Source organism: Aythya ferina (genome assembly GCF_964211825.1).
Source record: "Aythya ferina genome assembly, chromosome: 11".
Lineage (NCBI taxonomy): Eukaryota > Metazoa > Chordata > Aves > Anseriformes > Anatidae > Aythya > Aythya ferina.
The window spans coordinates 10,131,240-10,158,819 of NC_140307.1; the positions used below are offsets into that span (position 1 = coordinate 10,131,240).

At 39.2% G+C, this 27,580-nt stretch overlaps 2 protein-coding genes across 3 annotated transcripts; both read left to right on the top strand.

Annotated features, from left to right (window-relative positions):
- The first annotated feature begins 7,756 nt into the window (after positions 1 to 7,756).
- BTBD1 (BTB domain containing 1) lies at positions 7,757 to 22,214 on the top strand. The gene is made up of 8 exons (XM_084532096.1): positions 7,757 to 8,243; positions 14,425 to 14,581; positions 15,149 to 15,254; positions 16,656 to 16,853; positions 17,127 to 17,319; positions 17,911 to 17,998; positions 20,902 to 21,048; positions 21,269 to 22,214. Exons 1-8 carry the CDS (start codon positions 7,786 to 7,788, stop codon positions 21,425 to 21,427), a joined length of 1,506 nt encoding a protein of 501 aa, XP_084388222.1. The 5' UTR covers positions 7,757 to 7,785; the 3' UTR covers positions 21,428 to 22,214.
- Positions 22,215 to 22,223: 9 nt separating this feature from the next.
- On the top strand, positions 22,224 to 27,043 carry LOC311442643 (UPF0235 protein C15orf40 homolog). 2 transcript variants are annotated; one of them, XM_084532106.1, is made up of 4 exons: positions 22,224 to 22,347; positions 22,646 to 22,772; positions 23,991 to 24,118; positions 26,165 to 27,043. In XM_084532106.1, the coding sequence occupies exons 1-4, from the start codon at positions 22,255 to 22,257 to the stop codon at positions 26,255 to 26,257; spliced, it is 441 nt and encodes a 146-aa protein (XP_084388232.1). In that variant the 5' UTR covers positions 22,224 to 22,254; the 3' UTR covers positions 26,258 to 27,043. The 2 variants fall into 2 exon arrangements, with proteins under 2 accessions (XP_084388232.1, XP_084388233.1); XM_084532107.1 differs by lacking the exon at positions 22,224 to 22,347 and adding an exon at positions 22,486 to 22,578.
- Positions 27,044 to 27,580: the final 537 nt, after the last annotated feature.

Here is a 27,580-nt window from a genome sequence, read left to right on the forward strand (position 1 = left end):
AGCACCAGGGAGAGGAAAGAACTATTTAATTTGTAGGACAAAGCCGTGAAGAAACTTCCACGGTAGTTTTTGGAAACTGATTTTTAGCTGTAAACACTACAGGGTTTTCAAAATCTTTCATGGCAAGAGTAGTGATTTAGAAAAAAAAAAAAAAAAAAAAAAAAAAAGAAAGAAAGAAAGAAAAAAAAAAAGTCAAGTCTTAAGATGTCATTTGGTAAGTTTAAGTTCAACAGATCAACTGATATGACTGCCTCTTAGAGAAAGGAACTTGATGACCCAGAACATATCTACACCCTACGTACTATACACAAACTAATTCTTGCATAGTTATTTCAGCTGAGAAAGGTCTAGAATCTGGCCATAGGAATACGAATAGGTTAAACCATGCTCAATCAAACTATCTGGTAAAAACATGATGCAACTCCTAAAAGTAATCTAGTCCACAGCAAGTGTCAAAATTGCCATTGGATGAGTCAGGGCTAAATTTATCACCTCCAAATGCCTACCTTTCAATGCACAGCCGGTTTACTTCTCAAGCTTTCAAATGTATAGGCTGCTCATTTGTATGCAGCTGCCACAGAGCAGTCTCAAGATTCGTGTCTCAAACTTCTCCTGGTGCCTGCGTCCATATAGCCAAATGCCATGTGGGAAACTTCTTCCTTACCACTCTGTCAGCATATTCCAGTGCTGATTCGCACCATGATTGTTTATTGAGTCCTCTTTCAGCTTCTGAGTAGGAACTGTCAGGGCATATTTTTTGTGGTACATAAACGTCAGTAGAAGGGTTCACTGCTTGAATCTATTGTATTGAGATCTATCAAATTTTGATTAAAAAATAAATTATAAGCATCTGCTGGCAGAAAAGACCCCTAAAATATGGCATGTTTGAAGTGTTTGATCAAAAGGGCATGTTCTTTTCCTTACATTCTCATCTCTCACCTTGTGAACAAAGCACTACCAAGCCTTCCAGCTCCATTATTCCTTTCCATTTTGGACAGAGGAACACCCAAGTCCATCCATAATTGTACTGAACATGTGAAGTCTGCTATTCTGCCCTTTCCACTACAGAAATCTTTATTTCTAATAGCTACAGATACTTCTCATTCCAACTTTGCTTCTCTGTGCCAAAGTACCCTGGCTTCTGTTTCAGTCTTTATAAAGAAAATAACATCTCCAGCATTCTTGTTTCTCTTGGAGCTCTAGCAACTCAAAGCCACAAAACTGACCTTTTCCTCCAACAGCAGTGTCTAAAAACTTTCCATCAAGCAGAGGGTCAGGTGTGAGACCCTGAATTTTAGCTTTTCAAAGGGGAAAAAAATGCGATTTTGAGTCTGAGTATATTGTAGTGTGATATTTTGTATATCAGACACCAGTTCTAGAAACTTGTTCAGTTAGTGCAGCCCATAACCACTGACCAACTTCCCCAACAGCAAAGAGTTCAAAACTTGGCTTTATGTCAAAAAAAAAATATATAGTCAAAGAGCAAAGTATCTTACTGAGCTTAAACCTTCAGTTTAAAAGCAGGAGTCCTCCAACACGTGTATGTCCTGAAAGCTTAAAGTATTCTTGTGGAGGAGGAAGGGAAAAGAATTTCAACTGTATGTAAAACCCCATGTACCAGAAGATCAATATAAAAATGAAGGTAGGTATAGGGTGTCTTTAACAACATAATTACTAATCAGTGTACTAGAAAGTGGTGCTGATAAGCTGCTGTCACCAGAATAAGCATAACCTCTCAGCTTCCTGTCACATAATCAATTATATTCATTTTTTTTGTTGCTGGAAAAGCATTTTTTCTTTATTTTTCCTGAATTTTATAAATGGTAACGTCTTTATGAGGCATGTGTGTGCCACTGCTTGTAGAAATTCATGCAAGTATTCAACTATTTAGCAACATAAGATATCAGTTTGAGATTGAAAAACAAGTACACCCCACTTAAGCTGCAGCTAAGCATAGCAAAGCAAAATGGATTAACAAAAACTTGAAAAAATAGACTCCTTCCCGTGCAGAAGTTGTCACAGAATCATATGTATTGTCCCATGTGATTTCTAGGGTTCTGGTCTTGTGTTTCATCTGAAAGACAAGTTCTTCAGCAGCACAGTGTCAAGACCAATGATCCTTCACCACACGATAACATTCCTGTGTCAGAAACTACGTGTTTTTTGTCCAAATGGTCATTTTCAGATAGGTAGCCCAACTCTTTCTCAGATCACCAGCCTTATGCCACATGATGGATTCCTCACTGGTAATCCTGTCCTCAGCAATAGACCAGAGCCACGTGTGTGGCCACCAGACTGGTGAGACTCAACTCACAAGCCATAAACTGGGGCTGGTGTTTGTCAGCTTCTTTGTTAGACCATTGCTGGATCAATAGTCTATATTTATAATACAGATGTTTCTCTTCAGTCTCTCTACTAAATGGCAGTAGATCAGTCTTGATGTCAGTACTAAGAAGGCATTTGTAAGTGTGCCAGCAAAAGAGTACTGTGGAGGACATAAATATGCTTATTTATTAATGGTCAGCTTCAAAATAGGAGACTAACTGACCACTAGGTCTTTGTGTCTACTTTTAGTCTGGGAAACAGCTCTTACCTTTAATAACTGCCTCCTAAATCAGAACAAATTGTAGAGCTTAACATTATATTGAGACATAGCTGATTTTATTTTAAATCAAAGGAATTAAAATAATCTATACAAATATAGGTAGGTGAACCTTAAGCAAGCACATGAAGATCAATGCAAGGATTAAGAGACTCTATTTATAGCTCATGGAAGCATTGCTCATGTGTTCGCATATGGCTCTGCCAAGCAGCAAACTTTCATTGCATTATGATGCCAGCTACAAAATACCATCCTGGTACAAAACGACTTGTGTCATTCAGTTCTATCGAGCTAAGCTGACAAATTCTTTACAGTATACTTCCTGTAAGTGCAATTACATTTTTAAGACAGAAGTCAGTAGCCTATTGTCCAGAAAAAGATGGATTGAAAAAATGAAATGAAAGATGAATTGAAAGATGAATTAGAAGATGAATTAAAAGCTTCATGTTTGGGACTTTTGTTCCATGTGTTCATTTGCTGAGAGAGCAGCTTAGATCACATATAACTGCAACCTCCTTAAATCCAACCTATTCTATTTCTGAATTTCTGTTGTAATTCACAGAGTGCATGGTGCACCAGAGGCAATATAATGTAGTTCATACAGTACGCACTGGGGATCAGGAGGGCACGTGCTAATGATCTGCTGAGGATTTGGGGGATTCTCCAGCAGCAATCACACTAGTACAGAAGCAAGCAAGAAGGAGTTAGTGATCAGTGTTTATTTCATTTGCAAAATTCAGTATCAGTACCCCCAAAATAGAGCTGCGTTCTGTGCTATAGGCTGTTTACTAACCAATGAATAATCTTAAGAGGGAAAGAGATATTTCAGAATAAATTTAATAGGCATTACAGTAAAAGGAGTATGTATGTCACTTGTGCTATTTGACTTAAACTGCAAGTGGCAAGAGTGTGGCTTCTCAGTAAGAATCTTGTTAATCATGTGGAAATCAAAGTGCTAACTAAACACCTTGTTAGAAGTGGAGGAGCTGTGTGTGCTGTCTGAAATGCTACTGTGCCTCAACAGACTGCATGTACTTATCAGTGACTGAAAAGTAAATAGGTTCACAAAACATTCACTGTTCAATCATAAAGATATGTTGCTAATAACTAGTAATAAGAGATTTTTCCCTCATTTGCTTCCCCAGCTATGCAGTAACAGAACATACGTACATATTTTAAAAATACGGCATAGTATAATAGTTTTCATAGAGCCAGCTATGTCAGTATTTGAAATGCTATTTAAAATAGATATGTGGTGAGTAGAATCCTCTAAGGCTTAATTAATTGGTTTCATAAATCACTTTCAGATAAGTGATGTAAAGAATATTATTTGTAGAATATCTTTGGAATGTATAAATGTGCAGAATGAAAATGTGTAGAATGAAGATGTGCAGAATGAAGGCTGCCTCTGCAGCTGGGGTGTTGCAAAATTTCCATGTAATGTTTGTGCCAGCTTGTGCCAGATGTTTATACACATCTTTCAGTTAGGATTCTGAAAATATTTCCAGGACTATATTTATTAGCGGGAATGTTTATAGCAATGATGCACTACAAGCAACAATTACAATATATTAACAGAGATTAGGTAGAAATTATGAGTATTATCACTAAAAACTGGAGGAGTATATCAATATAACTGGGGAAACAAGGTACATTAAAACCTTAATGCTCCAGGACAACTAAGCAGCACAGCAGAAAATGCACATTTAAATGCTCACATAAAAGAAGTACTTGGAGAAATGATAGGGAAAAGAATTATTGAAAAAAATTCCCTGACCTTTAGTGGTCCTCAGATGTAAGACTCAGATTTTGTTTTCTGTGCTTGCATGGGTCCAGAGATAACTTCATTGTTATTATTTGAAGGCATTGTTGCTACAAATTTACACATTTGAATAATTTTAAAGCTAATAGTGATTCAGTTATGGGAATGGAACTATGTATGTGTGGCATCCACAGCACTGGCATGGTAACAACTTTTAAGAATCTAACTGAGCACAGAAAGGAAAAGTTGTCAAATGGTCCCAACCGGGAAGTTTAATCAGAAACAAACCTATGATTTACGCTGAATTATTCTCTTCCCTCATGAAGTAGAGAAGGGATGCGAGCTGCTTATGAGAACAATTACTAATCCCTGTAAAAATATGTGCCAGCTCAAAAACTCAGATCATAACAAGGACTTAGAACATACACAAAGCTGAGTTCATGTGGGGAAACAAAGGAAAGGGAGGAGAATTTAAATAATCTCAGGAACAAATGATTGAAAACAATATGCTTTGTAACCCAAACCCTGCTGATGGCTCTCACAGAACTGGCTGGGTTTAACTGGCAGGGAAGGACAGGGCCTCTGGGCAGGCATTCCTGTGTCTCTGGGACATCCCTGGCATCACAAGTATCTCAGAAATCCCCGCAGTTTGATCACCAAATTCTCCAGTTCTTCTACAGTGTATGTAAATCCAGTCTCTCTTCTACCTTCCTGATGATGGGTAAAGGAAGACCATAATTTAGGAAGCTCTATGAATTTCCATAGCAAAAAGACACAGCCTGAACTATCTCAGGCCATTACGTAGACCTTGGAAGTGTGTTGCTCAAAAGCGTGGACACTCCCTGACCTTCTGTTTTGCTGGCCAGTGATCAAGACAACCTTCGCAGTATATAATATAATACTGTTGAACTTTTGTCTGCAGCCCTTGATTTGTAGCCATTCTGTTACATGAGATCAAACAAAAAGTTCTGCTTGGGCCAATTTGCAACTGCTTATGTTATTTTTTTTCTCTCTGTATTAATTTATACAATATTTCCTAGATAAAAACAGAGCATAATAAGAAGGCAAAAAATAAAATAAAATAAAATAAAATGGGGCAGCATTTTAGCAACTTTCATATGTAAACCCTTTGGGGAAAAGCATTGTGCATTATTTCTGATTTGGACCAGTGAATACAATCCTGTGACATCATATTTAAAAATGGCTATGATCTACCTACTGATAATGCCAAAGAAAAGCCAGACGATTTTTTTAAAGGAAAATAGCATGAAAATTACAAGGTGAAACAAATGTCTGAGGCTTATAGGCTACATGAAGGAAAGAAAAAAAAAAAAACTTTTCAAGGGAAATTTGTTATTTAATATTCTCTTAGCTCTCACTTCCAAAACTGTTTGAATTAGTCCCTTTAGCTTTTAGCTGAACAAATCTGATGGGTATCAAGGTCACATTTCTCCTTTCCTTTGTCTCTTTTCATGTTTGTTTATTGTTTTTGTTTTTAGACACTGGATTTCTTTCATACTATTTTTATTGTTGTTCTTTTCCTCATTTTCACTCTCAACTTTCTTTCTCAGGCTGTTTCATGGGTCTTTCTCTCTCTCTTTTTTTTTTTTTTTTCTTGCATAGCTTTTTCTTTCTATGATTGAAGATCTTACGTATTCTGTCTGCCCCAGCCACTGTTCTTTTAATTTATTGGCCTACCTTTCCCCCTTTTTTCCTCAGCCCTCTTCCAGCCTTGTTAACATTCTCTGGTGTGTTAATGACAGCATGTGTGCATTTTCACAGTTCTGTATAAGCAGGACAGTTGTGTCTGTTGGCTCTCAGTTGACAAGCTAACTTGTCAGTGATCACAGAAAGGTAAAAGGAGAAAGACAACAATGCAGGAAACTCATTAATGTCCAGATCATCCCATAACAATATATATATATATATATATATACTCCCAGAAAATATTTTTTTTCTGTCCATGTTGTCACCATTTTCCTTTTTTTTTTTTTTTTTTCCTTTGCCCGTTTTGAGTGACAAGTGATTCCTTTCATTTTTTAAAAACTCCCCCTAAAATGGATTCTCAAGATGATCCTTTGGGGTTCCCCAGAATGGAAATGGTATGAGACAGCAAAGCAGCAAGCTGCGGTACATCTCAGCTTCCTGAGCTTCCAGTCCCTAACCTAGCAGAGGAAATTTGGGTTTCTCCCCCTTTCCTCCCTTTGTCCACCTTGGGACCAGGAAAGTGCAGAGGTGCTAGCTTCGTTCTCCCAAGTCAGCAGCATGACTTTACTTTTAAATATAGCCTGTGTGCAAAGCTGCTTGCTGCTTTATGGTTGGTATACTATATCTTCTTGTGCCCTTTGCCCCGCTGAAATTGCTTCCATCTTGCTTAAGGTTCTCTAAAATTTGTTCTGCGAAACAGACCACATTTGCTCGGTCTCAGTTTTGTCCTAATTATAAACCTAAACGCAGAGCGGTGACATATTATATTCCTCTTTTAGCCACACGCTTCCATAAATGCTGACAAGCCAGGAGCTCTGATAAACAGCCCTCAGCTCCGTGATTTACATCGTGCTGCATTTACAGCAGAGCTCCAGCAGATGGCAAAAGGATCCGCCTTACTTTCCAGCTGACCGTGCCCGGTTTGACAGGACTGTGACAACGCAAACCTTTTCCTCCCTTTCCAGAAGCCACTAACGTAGTAAAGTAAAAAATAAAATAAAATAGATCATTTTTTTTTTTCAGTATTTGCCGAATTAATTCACCAACTTAGTGACCTCAGACGACCAGTCCCTGGCCCAAGGATGTTGAATTTGATGGCCGCTGATTTAGACAGAAAAAAATGTGCTGTCTACTACATTCACTATTAGTAAGTTTTGCTTTGGAAACCTCCTCGGAAGTTTAAAATGTCAGACATGAAGGCACACTTTAAATAGACCACTTTGTGTAAAAATTTTAAGGTGCACATAGCAACAGTCATTCATATTCTCAAGTTATCTCAGAAATAGTTTAAAGGGGCATCCATATATGTGTTGAGTTTTATTATAAGGAATCAGGTGTTGTAAAAATTAATTTGCCTTTCACAAGCTTTAACCGGAGAGCCGTTAACTTTTACTCAGCCACACACAGAAATAAATTTCCATGACTGCACAGCCGCCTTTTGCCTTTTTACGGCCTAGGCCGGCTCTCCCCACTGGAACTGCATTCCCACTGCACGCGGGGACACCGCACTCCCTCAGACAAGTGACAAAAAGTGACAAAAAGTGACAGAAGTGACAAAGTGCCAGAAGGAACCGGCGGGCTGTGCCCTGCTCCCCTCAGCCACCCGCACGGCCAGCGGACACCCACGGCCCCACAGGGAGCCTGCGCGGGGCGCATGCGCGGCGGGGCTGCCTGAGCGCCCGGCCCGGCGCGGCGCGGCCCCCTCAGGGCGGCGATGGCGGCCGCCGGTGGCGGCGGTGCGGGGGCTCCCGGGGAGGCGCCTCCCGCCGCTCCCGGTGCCGCCGCTGCCGCAGCTTCGGCCCCCTCCGCCGCCCCCACCGTTCCCACCGCCTCCCCAGAGAGCGGCGCGGTGCTGCAGCGGGAGCCGCTGTACAACTGGCAGGCCACCAAGGGCTCGCTGCGGGAGCGCTTCGCCTTCCTCTTCTCCAACGAGCTGCTGAGCGACGTGCACTTCGTGGTGGGCAAGGGCGGCCCCCGCGGCGGATCGGGGGGCGGCGGCGGCGCCGGGGGGGCTCCTCCCGGGCCCGGCCAGCAGCGCATCCCCGCCCACCGCTTCGTGCTGGCGGCCGGCAGCGCCGTCTTCGACGCGATGTTCAACGGCGGCATGGCCACCACCTCGGCCGAGATCGAGCTGCCCGACGTGGAGCCCGCCGCCTTCCTGGCGCTGCTCAGGTCGGGACGGGGGTGGGCGATGGGGGTGTGAGGTGTGGGGTGGGGGTGGCCCCCACACGGCGGCTCCCCCCCTGTCAGCTCCGTCCCCTCAGCCTCGTGCGCTGCCGGGGGTCGGTGCCCTGAGCCCCATCCCGTTTGTCCTCCCCCCCGAGGTGCCGAGGGGCCGCCCGGCAGCCGGGGGCTGCACCCAAGGTCACGGCGTCCTGCTCCGTGCCGCTTCCCTGCGCATCCCTTCCCAGCCTGGTTTGGGGTCCAGTGGCCCCTCAGGATGGGACGGGGAGGGGCTGATTTGGCTTTTTGGTTTCGTCTTTTAATGAAGGTGATGGGAATTGGTGGTTCAGCAATCCCAGAGTGTCGCAACTGCCCATCCACCTACTGATGGCTGAGAAGGAACCGAGGCTGTACTGGGCTTTTAATTTCATTTGATAATTTACTTTGACAACTTACTCGTCTTGCAGTTCTCTCGTCTTTTTCAGCAGTGGTAGCGAACTGTGTCCCTTCACCAGAGAAATGCCTATTGCAGGCACACATTTCAGATATTTGGGGTGGAGAGCGCAGCAGCATGCAGTTAGCTCACAGCTTACACGCAAACCACCCAGGGGAAACCACGAGCGCAGTGGTGGGGAAAACATATGCAAAATGGGCTACTGATGTCTAATATCTATTTAATCTTAAGATTTTTTTCACAAGAAACTCCTCTGCTAGGCATAACATCTATAAAATGTATTGAACAGATATCTGTAATGAACATTTTGAAGACAAGTGTCATTGCCTGGAAGGGAATTTGTAGTGTTTTAGAGCTTTCTGTTATGCAATAAGGGCCCAAATCTTAACAATTTCTTTTTGTTTGGAGGCTGAGAAGAATCAGGGAGTCCTTTTAGTAATCATGGAAACGGGAGCTACAGCAACTGATTTTGCTATAAAAAGTACACAGCAGCAACTCTCTGTGTGGCTCTTTAGCAAATAAACTGTATTTTCTGGTTTCTCAGCAAACAGGGAGTGGTAAAAATGTAAGGTGAAGTGCTTGTGTAGCATGCTGGGAAGTGTCTTTCAAGCAAAAATTGTTACAAAGGTTAATAGCAAATGAATGAGACGTGTGTCTGTATACAGATACAGAAAAAACACCAGGCAATGAAAAATGGTTATGATGAGAGAAGTTTGTTTGGATTAAATATACAAATGCAGAAGCAGGAGGGTGAGAAGGGTGGTGTTTGAAAATTGTAGAAGTAAGCAAAGCAAACAAAAGCCACCTTGTGTCTGTAGAGCTGCTGGTACGTAAGGGCCAGGGCACTTGCTTAAGTAAATTGATTATACCTGTATCTGGTCTAAATATCACCAGACTGAACTGAAGTGTGTCAGGTTTGATGTATGTATGAAATAGTTGGCAGCTTTTTAGAACTTTCTCCTATATTATAGATATGTATTTAGAGTGAACTTGTTCCAATTACAAGGCCTCAAAACAGTCCTGTATTGTTATTTTTCTGTCACTACCTCCCTACGTCAGGAGTAGGTAACCTGCACGCCTGCTGCCTTCCTTGGATCTGGTAGCATCCCTTCAAGCTCCCTCTTCAGAATCAAACCCTGATATGTGTACACCGAGCTTATAATGGTATAAGTTGCAACACCTTGTTAGAAACATATCTAAAGAGAATTTCTTTAGTACAGACTAGTACCAGACTTCTTCCATGCTCTTATACACAGATTTAAGGTCCCTCAACTATAAGACACCCTGTTTGTTTTTTTCATGACTTTCACCTTGCATTATTGGCCTCTTATCTGTCATTAGTAAATTGGTCAGGTAATGATGGTTGTATTTTATTGGGCACTTCTTTAATCTTTGCAAAGACCAGTTTGAAGTGTAATAGCTAGGAATAGAATTGAGACATTTATATTCCTAACAAATGAACATCAGGATAAAAGAAACATCAAATTGATGCAAAAACTTTTAAGGATAATTTGCTAATTACTTAACATTTCACAGCTAATTTCTGGTTTTGTTTACATATGTCTTTTGTTCTGTTCTATCTGTAGTTATGTTTCTTAAAGATCTATTGACCAATGCTTCTTATAGTGTAAAGCCAAAGGCAGAGATGTTTGTGATGAAAAAAGTTCAGATTCTCTTAAATTCATTCCACATCCAATGAAATAGAGTGGTGTCTCCCTGTCCTGTGATGTAAATGTTCCTCAGTGTTAGTGTTGTGTTACGAAATAGATTGTGGATTGAATTAGATTTATGGGGAAGAAAAAAGGAGCTAGATAGTGAACATTTTAAACACCAGATAGTCACAAATTTGATGTGACATCTCTCTCTTTCAATTTTTCTTTTGGATATATTCATATCCTCTTTTAAAATGGCTACAATTGCTTCTATTTTATGATCAGCCTCTAAAATACTGATTTTTTTTGAGTTAAGTTATTTAAAAATAATGAACTGAATCTTTAATTGATAGTACTGCTTAATTTCAGTAATAAATTCTAGGGTTTCCTTTTCTTTTTTTCCTTCCCCTTGAGAAATTTAGGTAGTTCTTGTCTGTTGGCTAAAATCTTGATTGTAAAGATGGCAAAAAGGGAGACTGAGAACTGACTGGGCAAGGAGCAAGAACGTTCGTAGAAAATAATTGGCTGAGCTCAAAGACGTAGAAATGACTGATGTGTGTTTTGGCTTGCCACCCAGTATTCCTTTTGCCTGAAGAGTTTTCAAACATGAGCCATAGAAGCTTTTTTTAAAGCAGCTGACTGCTTCAGTAATTTGTCGGATAAATCCCTAAGAAGTGAAGTAATGTGAGTGCCAAAGTTTGAATCTGCTTTCTCTAATTCACAATTGATAAACTTTTTTTTTTTTTCCCCCTGTATGGTTTGACCTGCACAGATTGAATTGCAGTGATCCAGGACATTGAAGTGGACTCGTACTAGGGTACTGTGGTGTAGATTTGGGTTTGTAGGCAGATTATTTTTGTTTGTTTCCGTTCACATACATTTTAAAATAATTTAACTTGTCCTTTGTCATAGTATAAAGGAAAGTGACAACGTGACACTAATTTAGCAGTTCATTTTCCAAATGTCTTTGCTGAGGACTTTGGCAAGCAGTAAATAGAGGGTTAATCATGACCAACTGGAAGAAGACTCCTGTGTTTTTTAGAGTGGTGAAAATACTTCAGCTGTTGGGAAGATGCTGGGACTAGGGGATAAAGAAGTGCTAACCTGAGAGTAAAGAAGTCGTGTAAAACTTGAATACTTAGGCAAAATGAATGCTGAAGTAGTCACTTGGAAAATTCTTTGTTTGGGTCACTAAAAATGGTCTATGCAGCCATCTGCCATCCTGGATGGCGGCACAACTGGTCAGTATCTAAAGTGCAGGTTATTTTCTGTAAGTCTTGAGAGGAGGGAGGAGGAGAAGTGATCATGAGCCCCACTGGGCTGAGTGGAGGCAGAGCAGTGGTGTGAACACAAAGGAGTGCTAGTTCAGGCGTGCCACAAGTGGGAGAGGCAGCACAGAGACAGAGCTCCTGGCACAGGAGCAGAGGGATTTTTAGAGAGAAGACACACCTAGAGTTCCTCTTTTATGAGTAGGTGAATGCATCATGACCGTCCGTCCATATGCTAAAGGGAAACAGGATTATACAACGTCCTAGAACAATGCACTTTATTACGATTTTTGTAGCGCTTACAGCTACCTTTCAGCTTTGCAAATTCACACTTTTTAGTACTTGCAAAAGACTATCGGTTGGCTTTGAGAATACTGATGTTATCAAAAACTTGGAATACTGAATGCGCAAACACACCTGACTATGTGACATTCTTAATATACTTGGATACTCCTTATCAGGAGTTTACTCAGTTTAAAAGTATGTAACTGTATCACATGTCCTGTTGCTATGCGTTCTCACACCCTTCCCTGGTGCATCATGAAGTCTAGGTGATGGACTTGGTGCTGGGTAACGTTTAGTTGCCAGAGCTTTAACCGTTGGAAGTCCCCTCACTTTTGTCATTGACATGCGCGCAGCTGGGGAGTGTCTCTTAATGTACGTCCAGGCGTGCAGCAGGGAAGGGATCGTAGCAGAGAGCCTCAGGTATGTCCTTCATGGAATGAAAAAGCATCCTGCAGCTAACAGAAGTCACACAAATGAAAAATTTTGGCCATGTAATTGATTTTTGATCATATGGGGGGGAAAAAAAACCTACAAAGCTGAGCAAAGAAGCATCAGAGAAAAGTACAGTTTGGAACTGCGCCCTGATTCTTATAAAGTGTACGAAGTGAACCAGTCTGTTTGTTGGCCACAGGTTGGACACATCTACGAAATAAAATCAAGGTTGTGTTCCAAAAACAACTTGGTGAATTTTATTTTATTTTTTTGGGGGGTAGGATTTAGTAAAACCTTGTAGTGTCTGTATGTGGTAATGGCACTCTTTAACAGCCTCTTAATTTTTGACACTTATGACATCTTTGCCTCCAAGCTCTCTAAAATCATACAAGGAATTTTAGGACATTTTAAAAAGGACTTTTAAAAATGTTAAAACCAAAATCATAATGTGCTATTCTGTGCTTTCATGAGCTAATTGTCAATTTGGTATACAGAACTGCATGTTGAAAACTGTACCTACTACATCTTAGTTTCTTACATTTGTCAGTGATTGTGGCTGGCAAAAAAAGCCTATCATTTTCATCAACTAATAGTTTATGGCTTTCATAAATCAGTTCTACATGAGCTGTATGAAACTTGTACTGACAAGTTCAGCGTTCAGATAAACTCCTTTCAAAAAGCTTTGATGTAAATTCAGTTTAAAGGATTAATCTGGAGCCTTGTTCAGATTTCCTAAATTATGTGAAAGTTGGCCATTTGAATGGATTAGATTATTGTAATGATAAACACATACCTGTAAGTGGCAGTGAATTCAGTTGTAGGTTGTTATAAATATTCATTCATACTGATATACAACTGAAGAGTTAGCAATTACTAAGAATTAGGGTTTTCTTACAAGAAACAAAAACAGTGAATAATTTTATCTGAAACTATTATTCCATCTTCCCATTACTTAGGTCTCCCAATGTTGCAGGCAAGTTTGAGTCTGTTCCTTTCACAAGTTTCTTCTGTTAAATACAAACTGATTGTTATTATTATGTTAAAAACCCTTCTAATCATGCCTTCCTTCTCAATGTGTTGTTTGCCATTCATTTCCAGGAGGTCCAAACAAAAAATACTAAGAAATTTAAAAGATTTGTCCTTCCCTGTACAATTCCTGCATTTGCAAATGTGCCCTGGTTTATTATATTTAATCAGCTGTGTGTGTTGCGGGGGGGGAACGTGTTTGTGTAGTACAGATATATTTCTGTAAATGACAGAATAATCTTGATTATTATCTGAAAACCTGGTGAAATAACGATAAGATTATCTTCAATGTCATCTGAAAGAAAAGTGTTTTTTTAAAAAAGTCATCTTTTCCATGCAGAACCTCAAAATAAATCTTATCTTGTCTGGTTTCAAGTAACAGCTGCTCAGGAAAGAGATTTTTTTTTTCCTGGTTTTGGTGGAGACTTTTATGGTTTGGTTCACTGCTTTATGCTGAAATCTCAAGCAATCATATAACCTCAAGCAGTGGAGAGAAGCCAGGTTTTTTTTCCTATGTCAGTCTGCAGCAGGAATAGAGTCAAGGTCATCTGTTAGAATATTACTCCCTTTCCTCTCCTCTGAATGCTGGAGAATGGTGACTGTCACACAAGATGTTATCACAGTAGAAGTCCTTGACGCTCTTCTCCTTATTGTGAAGAAGCTAGTATGCACTTTCAGTAAATTAAAATCAGTAATACACCCATAGAGGGTTGTGTATTGATACTTAGGAATACAGCTTTTAGTAGTGAATGAAAAGAGCGTGCATTAATACGCTAAGCAATTCTGCAGCTCAGCTGTTGTTTACAGTTTGGTAGCTATGTATAACTAGCACAGCCAGATCAGTCTTAGGGAGTAATGTGTATTTAAAACAAATGTATGCCATTAGGTTAATGTAATAGTCTTTCTTCAACCCTTTAGTTAGTTTATTAATTTGTAAAAATGCTACATGGTGAACTGTTACATGTTTGCAGTGCAAATCTTTTACCTGCTTTGTAAATGTAAAGAGATTATGTTGTGCTTGACGGCACTTCAAGATATGTTTTTATTATATCTATCTGTGTATTGATTTCTAGGTTTCTTTATTCAGATGAAGTTCAAATCGGTCCAGAAACAGTCATGACTACTCTTTACACAGCTAAGAAGTATGCAGTCCCAGCCCTGGAAGCACATTGTGTGGATTTTCTGACGAAGCACCTCCGAGCAGATAATGCCTTTATGCTGCTTACTCAGGTAGGTGAATTTAAGTTTAGTTTTGGTTTACCATGAAAATTGGTAGTTGGATGGGAATAACCAAATAATATTACTTCACAGGGGGGCTGCCGTCGCATCATTTAATTTATGTCTGAAAATACCTTATTGCTTTGTTAGCATTTTTACAGACTTGTCTTGGCTTTTATTGGTAATGCAGAGGAATTTTTTTTAATACACAGTGTACTGGGACATTTCAGATGAGACCTGTGTATTCTACAGTGAATATCCTAATTGTTTTTTTGTTTGTCTTTATGAGATAGTTCACTATAGTAGATTTGATATGTACTTTTTAAAGTTATATTTTCAAAACTAAAATTATAAGCATGAAGGAAACCTTGTATGCAGTGCATTCTCCTCAATTATATTCTCCTTTGAGAATGTAAGTGCTCTAGAAGGTATAAACACCAGGCATACTTAGACAAATCAGCCTATTTTAATTTAGACTTACATTGAGTTAAAAAATACTTGCTTCTTAGAATTAGGGGTTTAGCAGCTTGATGCTTGCAACAGCGCAGTAACCAAAGCTATACTACTTTACTTTCTCAGGCTCGTCTGTTTGACGAACCTCAGCTTGCTAGTCTGTGTCTCGACACAATAGACAAAAGTACCATGGATGCAATAAGTGCAGAAGGCTTTACTGATATTGATATAGGTAAGTTCCTTCTTGTGTCCTAAGTGTTAGACTTCCAAAGGGAATCATACTGTTTTATTGCTGTGTGATACTTCTCTCTCTTCAGGGTTGCACAAATCAGGTACAATGTGTAGAATGTTTTTTTTCTTTGTTTTTTAAATATAAACTAGCTTAGAATTCTCCTGGTAATTCTGCTTTCTATACTTTTTCCTTTACCAAAAGCCAGCAGTTGTTATGTTTGGTTACTTAAACTTGATTGTTACTATATATGTCTACGATTTTACTCCAGATCAGCTAGATTGTATCCCAAACTCAGACTGAAGAAAGGTATTCCAGCTGCTTAAAGAAATTGTAAAGTCATTGTTAACTTGTGTTCAGTGAGTTTAGACCCAAACTGTGAACATTAATCTCCACTCTCGATAAATCTCAATCTGTTTTGACTTGTGACTTTTCTATGACAGCAAACACGCCTCGCTCAAATTCAGGGCATGTAAAAAATTCTGAAGACAGAAGATTCAGAATGTGAAAAAACACTTTTTTTTTTTTTTTTTTTTTTTTTTTTTTTTTTTACAGCTCATGTTCTATGCTAAACTGAGAGTTGAGCAAACTAAACCTTAAATAATCAGTAGAGACTTTTTGCATATGCTCTTCCTAAAATGTCAGAACATGTTAGAAATACAGGAGAAGTTGCTTTTGTAAAATGCAAGTGAGAGTAGCTTGCCTGACATCCTGTGTTCCACCTTAAAACTTTGTGGGAGGCAAATGCGTCAATGTTTAAGATCACTTTCATGTATGTTTAAACTGGTTTTGTGTGTACTGCTGCTTCTTGTGTCTACAGTTGGTTGAGATTGGCAGGTGGATACTCGGCTGAGAACGTGACTGTGTTGTCATGAATAACTGGAGTGGTATTGTACATTCAGCACTGTACTTGATCACTGCCAGCTTTGATCTTGCCATAGCCATGGAAATTCTTTAGGGTATTTATTGGTTGTCACTACATAGCTTATGTAGTATATATATATATACATATACGTACATACATTATACATATATATATACACACACACACACCCCTATATATCCTATATATAGGACCATTAATATATAGATTGTCTATAGCCACACTCTTAGGAATCAAGAAAAAAGTTTATATGCTGTCATCGTGGCAGAAAGAGGAAGTATTATTTTATTTTTATTTTTATTTTATTTTTTATTTTTTATTTTATTTTATTTTATTTTATTTATTTTTTAGCTTGGACACCTGCACACTATTGGGAGACTTCTCTAGTCATAAGACACGTTTTGTGGTATTATAAAAGTTCTGAGTGTTTATTTGTTTAATGTTTTAAGCTTATTTAAAATGTGTAGAATTGTTTTGGATTAATATTGATTCAAATCTGTTAATATTTTTTCACATAACAGACACATTGTGTGCAGTTCTAGAAAGAGATACCCTTAGTATTCGAGAAAGTAGACTCTTTGGAGCTGTTGTTCGTTGGGCAGAAGCTGAATGTCAAAGACAACAACTGCCTGTGACATTTGGAAACAAACAGAAAGTCCTTGGAAGAGCTCTTTCCTTAATTCGTTTTCCATTAATGACTATTGAAGAGTTTGCAGCAGGTGAGTTCTGGGGTTCTTTGTCCTACTAGTTCTGCACAATAGTTCTGCACTGCTCATCTGTGAGTGCTGAGATCCTTAACACACTATCCTGTTATTATTAATACTGTACTAATAAACATTGTGATTCAGTCTTAATGAAAGCAAATATCCTGCAGAACATGGTCTGGCCATTGGAAAATGTTATTGCCATCCTTGGTGTGCTAATGCACGTGGTTTAAATATGACAGTTGAATTAAGTTTTAGAATTATCTTGGAAGTTTTTTCTTTTCATAGGCCCTGCTCAGTCTGGAATCTTGTCAGATCGGGAAGTAGTAAATCTCTTTCTGCATTTTACTGTCAATCCTAAGCCAAAAGTAGATTACATTGACCGACCAAGATGTTGCCTTAGAGGAAAAGAATGCAGCATTAACAGGTTCCAGCAAGTGGAGAGTCGCTGGGGCTACAGTGGAACAAGTGATCGGATTAGGTATGGCTTTGGAAACTATTTGAAGGGGAAACAGAGAAGTGTGGGAAGAAAGGCAGTCATATTATTCAACTTCCAATTTTTGGCATAAGATACAGTAACAGACTAGCTGGTACCGTTTGGGCACATCTAATCTTTTCCTTTTATAAAGTGACTTAGGCTGTTGCACTGATGAAATATAAAGGAGCAAAGAACAAAGTTCAAAAGGCCTGGGTACTTTCTAGAGGGGTGGGGTATTCGCTACATATCCAGTTTTAAGTTACAAAGGATATTGAATATCTCTAAAATAAAAACAGATCAAGAATCTGGTCATTTTTCATTTAGAAATCCTTAATATTATATATATGTATTTATATACGATTCAGTGGATTCACAAAGCTTTATGCTATAAAACTGATTAAAATAATAATAAAAAAAAAGACATTTTTACTATTGAAATCTAAATAGAAAACACTATTGAAAAATATTAATGCAATGTCATTTTCAGTTTGGTTTTGCACTCTTCGATGGGATTCTTTTTCTTCCTTGACTGGGAAGAAGGTAACACACTCATCACAGTTGTTTCAATTCCTTTCTTGGCTTGTGTTTTACTAGATTCACAGTTAACAGAAGAATTTCAATAGTGGGATTTGGATTATATGGATCTATTCATGGACCTACAGACTATCAAGTCAATATCCAGGTACAGTATATTCTGTTGAAATAGGCTTATGCAGAAACTGTGCTTAATACAAAAGGTTTGCTGTATATCTAAATAGGATAGCAGTCTGATAGGCAGGAATCTAAGCTGTATTTTATATCCAACAGTGTCATAAGCAGATGACTAGGGAAAAGTAAGTACAATACGAAACTTTTCTTCCTATCCACTCTAGTCTCTTGTCCTTCGATCCTTTTCAGAACAGGCTTTTCCTGAGACTGATTTGGTCTCTCTGTTTAGTAACTCCCTAACACTTGTCCAGTGTAACCTTGAATTCCTGTAAGGATGCCCTTTTTTATGTTTACAGTAATAGCCCTGTGCAGTTTAGTCATGCCAGCTTTCTTCCCTTTTCTCAAGCCTTTCTAATAGGTGATGTGTACCAGTACTGTACTGAGGAGTGTGATGTCTTTTAGTAGTATGCTACGTAAAAGGATTTGATTTTCTTAATTGTTTATTTTAGCTTCTTTTGAACAAACTTCCCCATTTTTCTTTTTGATGTTTAGCACAGCTGTGGTGGATTTGCTTTTGTTGTTCATGTAGGAACGCTGACTCTAAATATATTATAGACAGTGTTACATAGTGTTTCCATTATGAAATTGTGAATCTGATCCTACTAATCACTCAGTACCAAATCAAGGGTTGCGTTTCTTCCTACTGAGCAATTGGTTAGCAATCTCATGAAATGGTCAGTGATAGTATCTAAAAATGTCACCCCTGCTTCGTGTCCTGATATGACACTTGCCTAGTCTGAGAGGGTAACTGAAGACACCACTAAAATTGTATTTCCTGCTCCTGTAGCCTGTCTGATCTCTGTTAGCATGTGTGATTAGGATTGTCTTCTAGTAATATTGATCCATCACTGTATCTTTCCCTTTTTAAGTATGGAATTTCGGTCCATTTGAATTCTCTTATTGAGTTTAGTTTTGATTTGTTTCTAAGCTTTCTAGCAAGGTATTAACAATCTGTGGCTGACACAGTTACTCGGTGCTGTGTATTTCATAACCCGCTACTTCATCAACATCACGTTAAATCAATATCACGTTGATTTACTAGGTATGTGGAATGTTTTGGGAAAGAATCCGTGACTTCATTTGGGGACAGATGTCCCCATTTTATTTTGTAGACTTCTAGCATGTGTTGGAAATGCTGTTCCAGTTTTTTTTTCTTGGCATCCTATTTAAAGGGCAGTTTATTTGTCTTCTGTTTCCCATTTGATGATTACTGTTCTCTGACCATTGTGTACTTAAGTATAGGAATTTTGTGCCTGTCTTCTGCAGGGGGAAAAAAAAATCTTTCCTTTTATGATGTTCCAAAGAGAGTTTATCGGGGTTGAGATTTTGAAGGAATTTGTTGGCTTTTCCACATTCCTCAGTTTAAAAACTCACTTGCAAATCCCTTGATTTGAAACTTTATCAATTTGTTTTTCTCAAACTATACATCTGTGTAAATGAGTAGTATAGTGCACTCAGGTGGATCTTCGGAACGAAAAATTTAGCTGCTAGGTCATCAGTACCACACTATACTTACTGGGGGATTTTTACTTTTCATTAACTCTTGTTTGATTCCCTTACACTAAATTCCTATTAGCAGATGAAAGCATTTTGTGTGGTCCCTCAATATATTTGCTGGATTTATTTCATCTGAAAAGAATTTAGTTCTTGCAAGGCAAACCAAAGCATGTTAAGTAGGAATGATCAAGAGACTCACTTGAGAAACACTCCTGATCCAAACTGACAGGCTAATGCACCTTCATGGTTCAGATGAAGGCCACCCATCCTCTACGGATTTTCTTTACTCTGAAACTATCTCCAGTTCCTGATGAGCCCGAAATTTTGTCCTTGTAGGCAGCCATTTAAGTTGTCTCTGCACCTTTCATTTTGAAAGTGCATACAATACTAGCAGAGCTTCAGGAAAAAAAAAAAATATTTTATACTCACCTTAAAATAGTAAGCAATGTATTTGCAATATACATTACTATGTTAAAGGGGCATATGCCTTCAACATTAGAATTGTTAGTATTTCTTTTGATTGTGACTGGAAAAAAAATTGAAGCCCTGTTTGAGGCAAAGTATGCTCTCATTGGTGCAGTAATAACATTATATAGCAATTTAATAAAATTGTTAGGATTGTTGTTAGTGGAGTAATCATGAGCAGTATTTGTGTTCCTCTAAAGCTGTGGTATCCTACTTCTGCAGGAGATGTTCAGCAGTGTGGATCAGAAATTGCTATCCAAAATGAGAAGTATGATACGTGCTATTTCTGACATCTCAGCTAAAGATTCCTATTTGCCACTAAAACTGAAGGCAAAAGAAATATGTGGTCTGAGTGTAATTTTTATACTGAATGTGAAATAGAAATAAATTGTATAAAACATCGAAGCACAAGTTTTTGTTTTCTTCTAAGAATATATCATTGACTGTTCACGTTATCTGTAAAAACTTGTTTTCTAAATGATCCACAGCCTGTGAAGCATGTGGGTCCAGCCTCATGTGCTTCCCTCATGGGGGCTGTGTAGGTGTACAAAGATCAGCAAATCTAAGTATAGGATCATACGTAGTTTATTAAGGTCAAAAGCTGAAGGTTTGAGCTATTCATCTCCTCTCAGGCAAAGCTATAACCTGGTTGGAGCAGTGCTGTGGGCTGAGTTTAGTGCACAGATTGGACAGCCTGTGCGAAAATGCAAAAGCCATGGTTCACCACACCGCAGGGTCAGCCCTCACAGTATTGTTAGGAAATTGCACTTATCTCAATTCTGAAACTGCACTATTGTTGCAATTAAACTGGGTGGAGTAGGCAAGTGTTTCGCTTGTAATACTCCAATGTGTGTACAGTAAGAATCTTTCTCAAGCTCATAAATCTAAAGATATGTTTTTCGTGTCTTTATGCAGATAATTGATTATGAGAAGAATCAAACACTGGGACAAAATGATACTGGATTTAGTTGCGATGGAACTGCCAGTACATTCAGAGTCATGTTCAAAGAACCTATAGAGATTCTGCCAACAGTTTGCTACACAGCTTGTGCAACGTTAAAAGTAAGAATGCTCAACAGTATAGAAGAAAAAGCTGTTTTCATCCAAGGGTTTGTCTTTTGTCTAATTTCTGATGGGAAAGTGTATAAATAAATACAGATTTTTGTTTGTTTGTTTGTTTGTTTTTACTGTTAAAATAATTAAATAGTGTTTGAACTTCAAAATTTTATGGGTCTTGCTGCACATTTTCATTCAGTTGCTAATGTCTTCTGGTGTTTTTCAGGGTCCTGATTCCCACTATGGAACAAAAGGATTGAAGAAGGTGATCCACGAATCTCCTACTGCTAGCAAAACGTGCTTTGTCTTTTATAGTTCGCCGGGTAACAACAATGGGACATCAATAGAAGATGGACAGATACCAGAAATAATATTTTATACATAATTTCACACAATCGTCTTGGATGTGTCAGTGTATCATTGGACTTTAGCTCACTGTTGGTGACAGTAAGACAATTCTGTGAAATGACATGAATGTGTTAAAACAAAACTAACTTGTTTGAGAGGTACCGGGAAAGCTATTTTCTCTGCGTCATTGTTAGCAGAATGTAATTTAGCTTTTCCTCTTAATGAAGCATCAAGTGGAATAAGTACTCTGTATATTGAAAAGATTGTTTTAAATAGTATGTTGTGATTAATGGCTTTGTATTTTGAACCCTTTATTTCTCACCTAGTAGAATTCATTTCTTGAACTGGAAAATCTGTACTAGTTATGAGCTTCACATGTACATTTTCCCCAACTTGTCCTAAAAAGTAACTCTGCTGCTCTACTACCAGCTTGCACTTCTCCAAAATAACCTTGGAATGACCCTAAGGACACGAATTACTGCTATGTATGTATATTATTTTGTTTTGGAAGTACATCAGCAAAGCTGGATTCGTATTAGTATCATCTAGACGTTTTGGATGAGCCATGGAGAATTAATGGACTTAACACTCCAGACAGCAGCTGCAGCAAAGAAAGATGAAGTCTAACTCTGCAATAAATGGATCTTTCCCGAATCTCTTAATTTAGAAGGGCTGTTTTGGAACACAGAACCGGTTATGGACATAGCCACTGTATATACATATGTGCCTGTAAGAAAATGTATAATGTGAAAACGGGAGTACAGGACTTGTAATGATGCTATTTTGACTGGATAACCCAATACTAAAGAATTAGTATGAGCTCAGGGCCGTGTGTGTGCCACTCATTCTGCCTCTGGTAATGGGATGCAGTCGGTGTCGTTTTACACTTCTTCCCGTGCAGAACTCTGTACCCTCCCTGAGGGTGTACGAGAGCACTGCTTGGAGAACGATTTTGGGGTGAGAAGCGGGGACAGACCCACCCCCAGCTCATTTTTCCTATTTCCTGGGACTTTCCTAGAAATTTCCCATTGGGGCCAGGCCCTGTGGGGCCGGGGGCGGCGCCTGTGGAGCTGCGGGCGGGGCCGGGCGGTGCTGGCGGAAGGGCAGCGCGGAGCCATGCGGGGCCCTAGCGCCTTCCGCCCGCTGCTGGCGGCGGTACGGCGGCGCGGCGGGGCCATGCCGGGGAAGGTGCGTGCAGGGCGGCGGGGCCGGGCCAGGCCGGTGCCGGTGCTGACGGCGCGTTTCTCTCTTTCAGAGCCGAGGAGCCGCGAAGGAGCCCGCGGGGCCGGTGGTGGCGGCCGCGGGGCCGGTGGTGGCGGCTGAGGGCGGCGTGAGGGTGACGGTTCGCGCCAAGCCCGGCGCGCGCTGCAGCGCCGTCACAGGTGGGCGGCGGGCGGGGAGCGGGGCGGGCTCGGCAGGGGGAGCCCGGGGGGGCTCTGTGGGCTCAGGCGGTGTGGGGCCGTGTAACCCCGTAACCGTGTAACCCTGTAACCGCCATCCTGCCGCTGTGGGGCGCGGCAACAGTCCGGAGGAGCCCTCGTCCCCCCCCCCACCCCCCCGTGCTCACGCTGTGAATGCCCAACACACCTCTGGTTTTATTTTATTTGTGAAAGGAGGGACAGCGACCCAGCTGGCCTTGAGGGCCTCGTCCAGCCTGAGTGGTTCTGTGGGCTTTCCTTCAAGCACGCGGGCGCAGCGCTTCAGTTTTAGGCCAGCTGCTTGGATCCCAAGGGCTTGTGGAGGTTTCCTCCTGCTGTAAAAGATGGAGCGTGCAAAATCTGTTCCCTTGCTACAACTCTGGACAAGCTAGAGCAGGTTTTTACATTGGTAGGTGTGAGCCTGACACAGGGGCGTACTCCCTGCTGAGGGCCTTCCCCCTCTGAGAAGAGCGATGCTGAGCTCTCCCTGTTTCAACAGGGATTAAAACTAAAAGCAGTTTTAGGCCACAATAGTTACTGTTTACAAACATAAATCTAAAAGCTAGAGCAGACAAGAAGCGAATGCAAATATCACGTTTCAGTTGTTACATCCAAGAAACACTGATCTATTGGCTGAGTTTTACATGGGGTCAGTAAAATCTGAGCACGGATTAGCACACTTAGATGTGCTGCCGCTTGAGCCAGAGAAAACTTGATGATAGCAAAGATCTTGGGGCCAGCCTATTGGTCATGCTTTTTTTTTTTTTTTTTTTGCATATTGGGGGTAATACGATTTGTATTATGCTGCACAGAGCCAAGCTGGAGAGCCGGAGTACAACAGCAGAAGAATGGGCAATACAGAGCACATTACCATAGTGCTCCAACTACTAGAGTGTAAAAGCCAATAATTCATTAGCTGTTCAATGATACGGGTCTAAAGGCTTTGCTGTTCTTTGTGCTGGAAGGTTATCGTTATTCGCACTGGCTAACAGTTAACTTAAGGGAATTAGTGAAGTATAAAAATACTGAGTTACCTGCTGATCTAAGAGTTACCTCCTGATCTAGGAGGTCATTTGGTTGTAAAATGAAATGCTTTTGGAAGCATAAGCATTCATTTTTAGGAAATGATAACAAGACGTTTTGAATATTCTGAGCATAAACTCTTTAAAATATCTGTTCTAGATGTGACAGCTGAGGCAGTAGGTGTAGCTATTGCTGCGCCTCCGTCAGAAGGGGAGGCAAATGCAGAGCTGTGTCGCTACCTCTCTAAGGTGCTAGAAGTGAAGAAGAGTGAAGTTATTTTAGAAAAGGTACTTGTTTTTTTTCTTCTTTATTTCAGTCTTCTCTTACTGCACTTTAAATTCAAGATCTTGAATTGTTATTCACTGAGTTAGTCATTGGAGATACTCTCCAAGTTTAGTCCAAAAGACACTTGAAAAGTGTTTGAGTTAATAGAATGATTCATTGAGGAAAACCTAACACAAGAAGAACCACAGCTTGAGTACATAGTCAGAGTACTTCTTATCATGATATATTTCCAAAAGTTTATGAAGTTCATGTTTTCTGTGACCCTTAAAGATACTTTTGTTTTCATTTCAAATTCAATACACATAATTTGTGCTTTGCAGAAAAATGTGCATTTTATTAATAACTTTTCATTCAGTTTTTGAAGGTACTTCTGTATTTGAGTAAAAATTTTCTGAAAAGTAACTGTTGCATATAAGTAAAAGCATCTGTAAACACATCCATTCTATCTGGGCCTTAACAGTTTCTTTGTACTAATAGAACTTGTGTGTGTTGACTTGGCATGTGGAAACTGTTTGTATTATTCATTGCACTGAATAAATAATTTGTTTTATTAACGCATTGAACTCATATGTCAGTCTTTCCAACCATGTTAATTTACAGTTTGTAAGCACAATGAAAAACTGTGCTCTTTATTTTTCTGTGCTTCTTTAATGTAGCTGTAAAAGTCTGTTAAAAGATAGTGGTTATAAATGGAATACAATCAATGAATTGAGCACTGCTTTGATGAAAGGTAGAGATGCTAAGGCTTGGTTCATGTTTTCTTGACTCCTGGGCAAACTCCTTAATTCAATCAACATTTTACAATAACACTCTCCTGTCTTAAAGAGATGTTTAGGTTTAACTAGTTTATTCTCCTAAGTGCTAAGCAGAGTTGAGCATAAAAGGGGCCAGTGTTGCCTGACCTTCTTGACTCAGTTGATCTGACCTACAATGTCCAAATAATTGCATGCTAGTGTTGTTTTTCACAAACCACTGTTTGTTCTCAGTGAAGCACTGTGGTAAAGTCAGTATTTTATCTGTGACTTGGATTTCCCATCCTGATCTGCTGGGTGTACACACCGAGTGATTTTTGTACTATTTGCTCTCTCTTATGTGCTACTTGTTTTATGATAAGCGATAACGCCACGAAAACTAAACTAAGTGGGAAACAATCCAGTATAAAACAGGGTTTTGGAAATATGGTAATATTTCTACCCAAGGGGCTTGATTTTCATCATCAGCTGGCTAGTCTGCTTCAAAAATCTATTTTTAATTTTAAAATTCATGCCATATTTCTGTATAGCACTGTTAAGACATTTTCCTTATTCAGGATGTCCTTTTGGATCTTTAAAGATTTTTGTCAGGCTGCAGATTAAAATACAACATATTTGTTTCTCACATTTTTACTGAATACGGGCAAAGTTGTAGCTTCAGGCAAAATGAAATGAAATTGCAAATTTGCCAGTTCCTATGTAAAATAGCAATTTTGTCAGTAATACAAAAACAAGTCAACAATATTTAAAATAACTGCCATACTAATCTGAGTATTTTACAGGTTATATACAATGCAATTTATTTTCATTTTGTTGCTATTATCAACTTGGGAATTCAGCTTAAGAGTAACTAATGGTTTGTGGGAAACAGTGTTGAAGGAAGATTTAAAAGTCTACATCTATCAACTATATACAGTAACCTTTAAAAAAATAAAACGCAAATGCAGTTGCAGTCTTTCTTCTAGATGATACAGCTGAATTATGGAAACATACCTTACTTTTTATTCTAGCCTATAAAAAGGGCAAAAATTCAGGGCATGCTCTGGGAGCTCTATCCAATTTTAAAAGCAGAGTAGATGAGGCATTGCTTTCCACTTTTAAAATAACTAGAAAGGACACTGATGAACCACGTCTTACTGCTGTTAACTCTGCATACCTATACTCTTAAGAATTATTTTTCAACAATACCCGTATAATTTTTCAATACCTGATGTATTGGCATCACAATGAGCTTTTTGGCAATGTGTGTGTAGCGGTGATTCTCTGCAAGATAATTTTTTTGTGTGTCTGAACCAGGGTGGTAAATCCCGTGATAAAGTGGTGAAGATTTTGGTATCGGTGACACCAGATGAGATATTAGAAAAACTGAAAAAAGAAGCTTCCACGTGACCTAAAACACAAGCAGCAAATGGAACAATGTAATGTGTCTTGGTAAATGGACTGATGGTTTTTCTTATGTAAATCTAGTCCTTTTTAGAATTTGGATAATGGCTAGGAGAAGATAATCTCCACTGTCCTCCCTCTCCCTGTGTTAATATAGCTGCTGTATAGTTGAAGCATTTGTGTGTGTGTGTAGGTTTGCTTAGAAAAACTTGTCTTTACTGAAGCTCTGTATCAGCTTCTGTTACTACCACAGGCTTTTTCCCCTTTGGAGAGTTTCCTGTCAGTAAGATTTGTCATCTTTCATGGACTCTAAAAAGTTGTTTAAGAAAATTGTTTCTGAATGCAACAAACTTTGGTTCACCAAGCAAAAGGCTTGGAGTGATAGGCTTCAAAGGCATTGGGACAATGTGACAAGAAATGTAGTGCAAAATTATAAATCATTCTGGACAGCAAAACCTAGAAGAGTGTTCTCTTCAATATCTAGTGGCGGGTATAGGGTACAGTTCTACACCATGTTCACATATGTACATCTAATATGAATGTATTTGAAGGCAATATGCTGTTCTTGATCATCACACAGACAAACTAAAAACAGAATCAACAGCATAAATGAAGCAAAATCTGAAGTTTGTAGCTCTGACCCCAAACTCAGCAATGGCGTTCCTAGTGTCACTTTGTGATAGCCTGCAATTGGTTGCCTGAAAATCAGAGATACAATGATAGAAGCTGTGCCAAATGTATGTCAAATGTAATGACTGTTTTTAATAAAAGGGGCAAAAAAATATTATCAAACTTTGCTTTGTGTTTATATTTTTAACAGAAACATGGTTTCCTTGATGTCACATACTAGAATGTTATTTTTAAACATGACTTTTTTTGTGATCATTCCTTGGTTTAAAAATGTTTACTATCCCAACCCATAGAAAATGGGCAATTATTTCCTAGTCTCACGGGTAATAAGAAGATTTGACTTTTCTTCTTAGTATTCTTCAGAGGTCTCTGGTAGGAATTTACTTCTTAGTACAGTCACTACTAATGCCCGAATTTCTTATCTTTACTATGATTGTCATGTTTTACAATTACTTATGTTTACATACGTATATATATTTAATGCCTAAAGTAAAAAAAAAAAAAAAAAAAAAGTTATGGATGCAAAAGTTAGGGCTAAATTCCATTACCAGCATCACATGGTGCAGATTTTATAGCTCACAAATCCTTTTTTCATGATCAGAAATCTCATTTTACCAAATTCTTTCTTCTTCCTGATATCCTAAATATTGCAACAATTTTATTTAGACTTCAAGGTGACTCGTTTTCACAGATTTTACA

Bases quoted from the DNA above. Each gene is read 5' to 3' on its own strand.
- BTBD1 (XM_084532096.1), top strand. From the start codon at position 7,786: ATGGCGGCCGCCGGTGGCGGCGGTGCGGGGGCTCCCGGGGAGGCGCCT. The intron at 8,244-14,424 runs GTCGGGACGGGG...ATTGATTTCTAG, and splicing joins GCCTTCCTGGCGCTGCTCAG to GTTTCTTTATTCAGATGAAG. The intron at 14,582-15,148 runs GTAGGTGAATTT...TTACTTTCTCAG, and splicing joins CCTTTATGCTGCTTACTCAG to GCTCGTCTGTTTGACGAACC.
- LOC311442643 (XM_084532106.1), top strand. From the start codon at position 22,255: ATGCAGTCGGTGTCGTTTTACACTTCTTCCCGTGCAGAACTCTGTACC. The intron at 22,773-23,990 runs GTGGGCGGCGGG...TATCTGTTCTAG, and splicing joins GCGCTGCAGCGCCGTCACAG to ATGTGACAGCTGAGGCAGTA. The intron at 24,119-26,164 runs GTACTTGTTTTT...TGTCTGAACCAG, and splicing joins GTGAAGTTATTTTAGAAAAG to GGTGGTAAATCCCGTGATAA.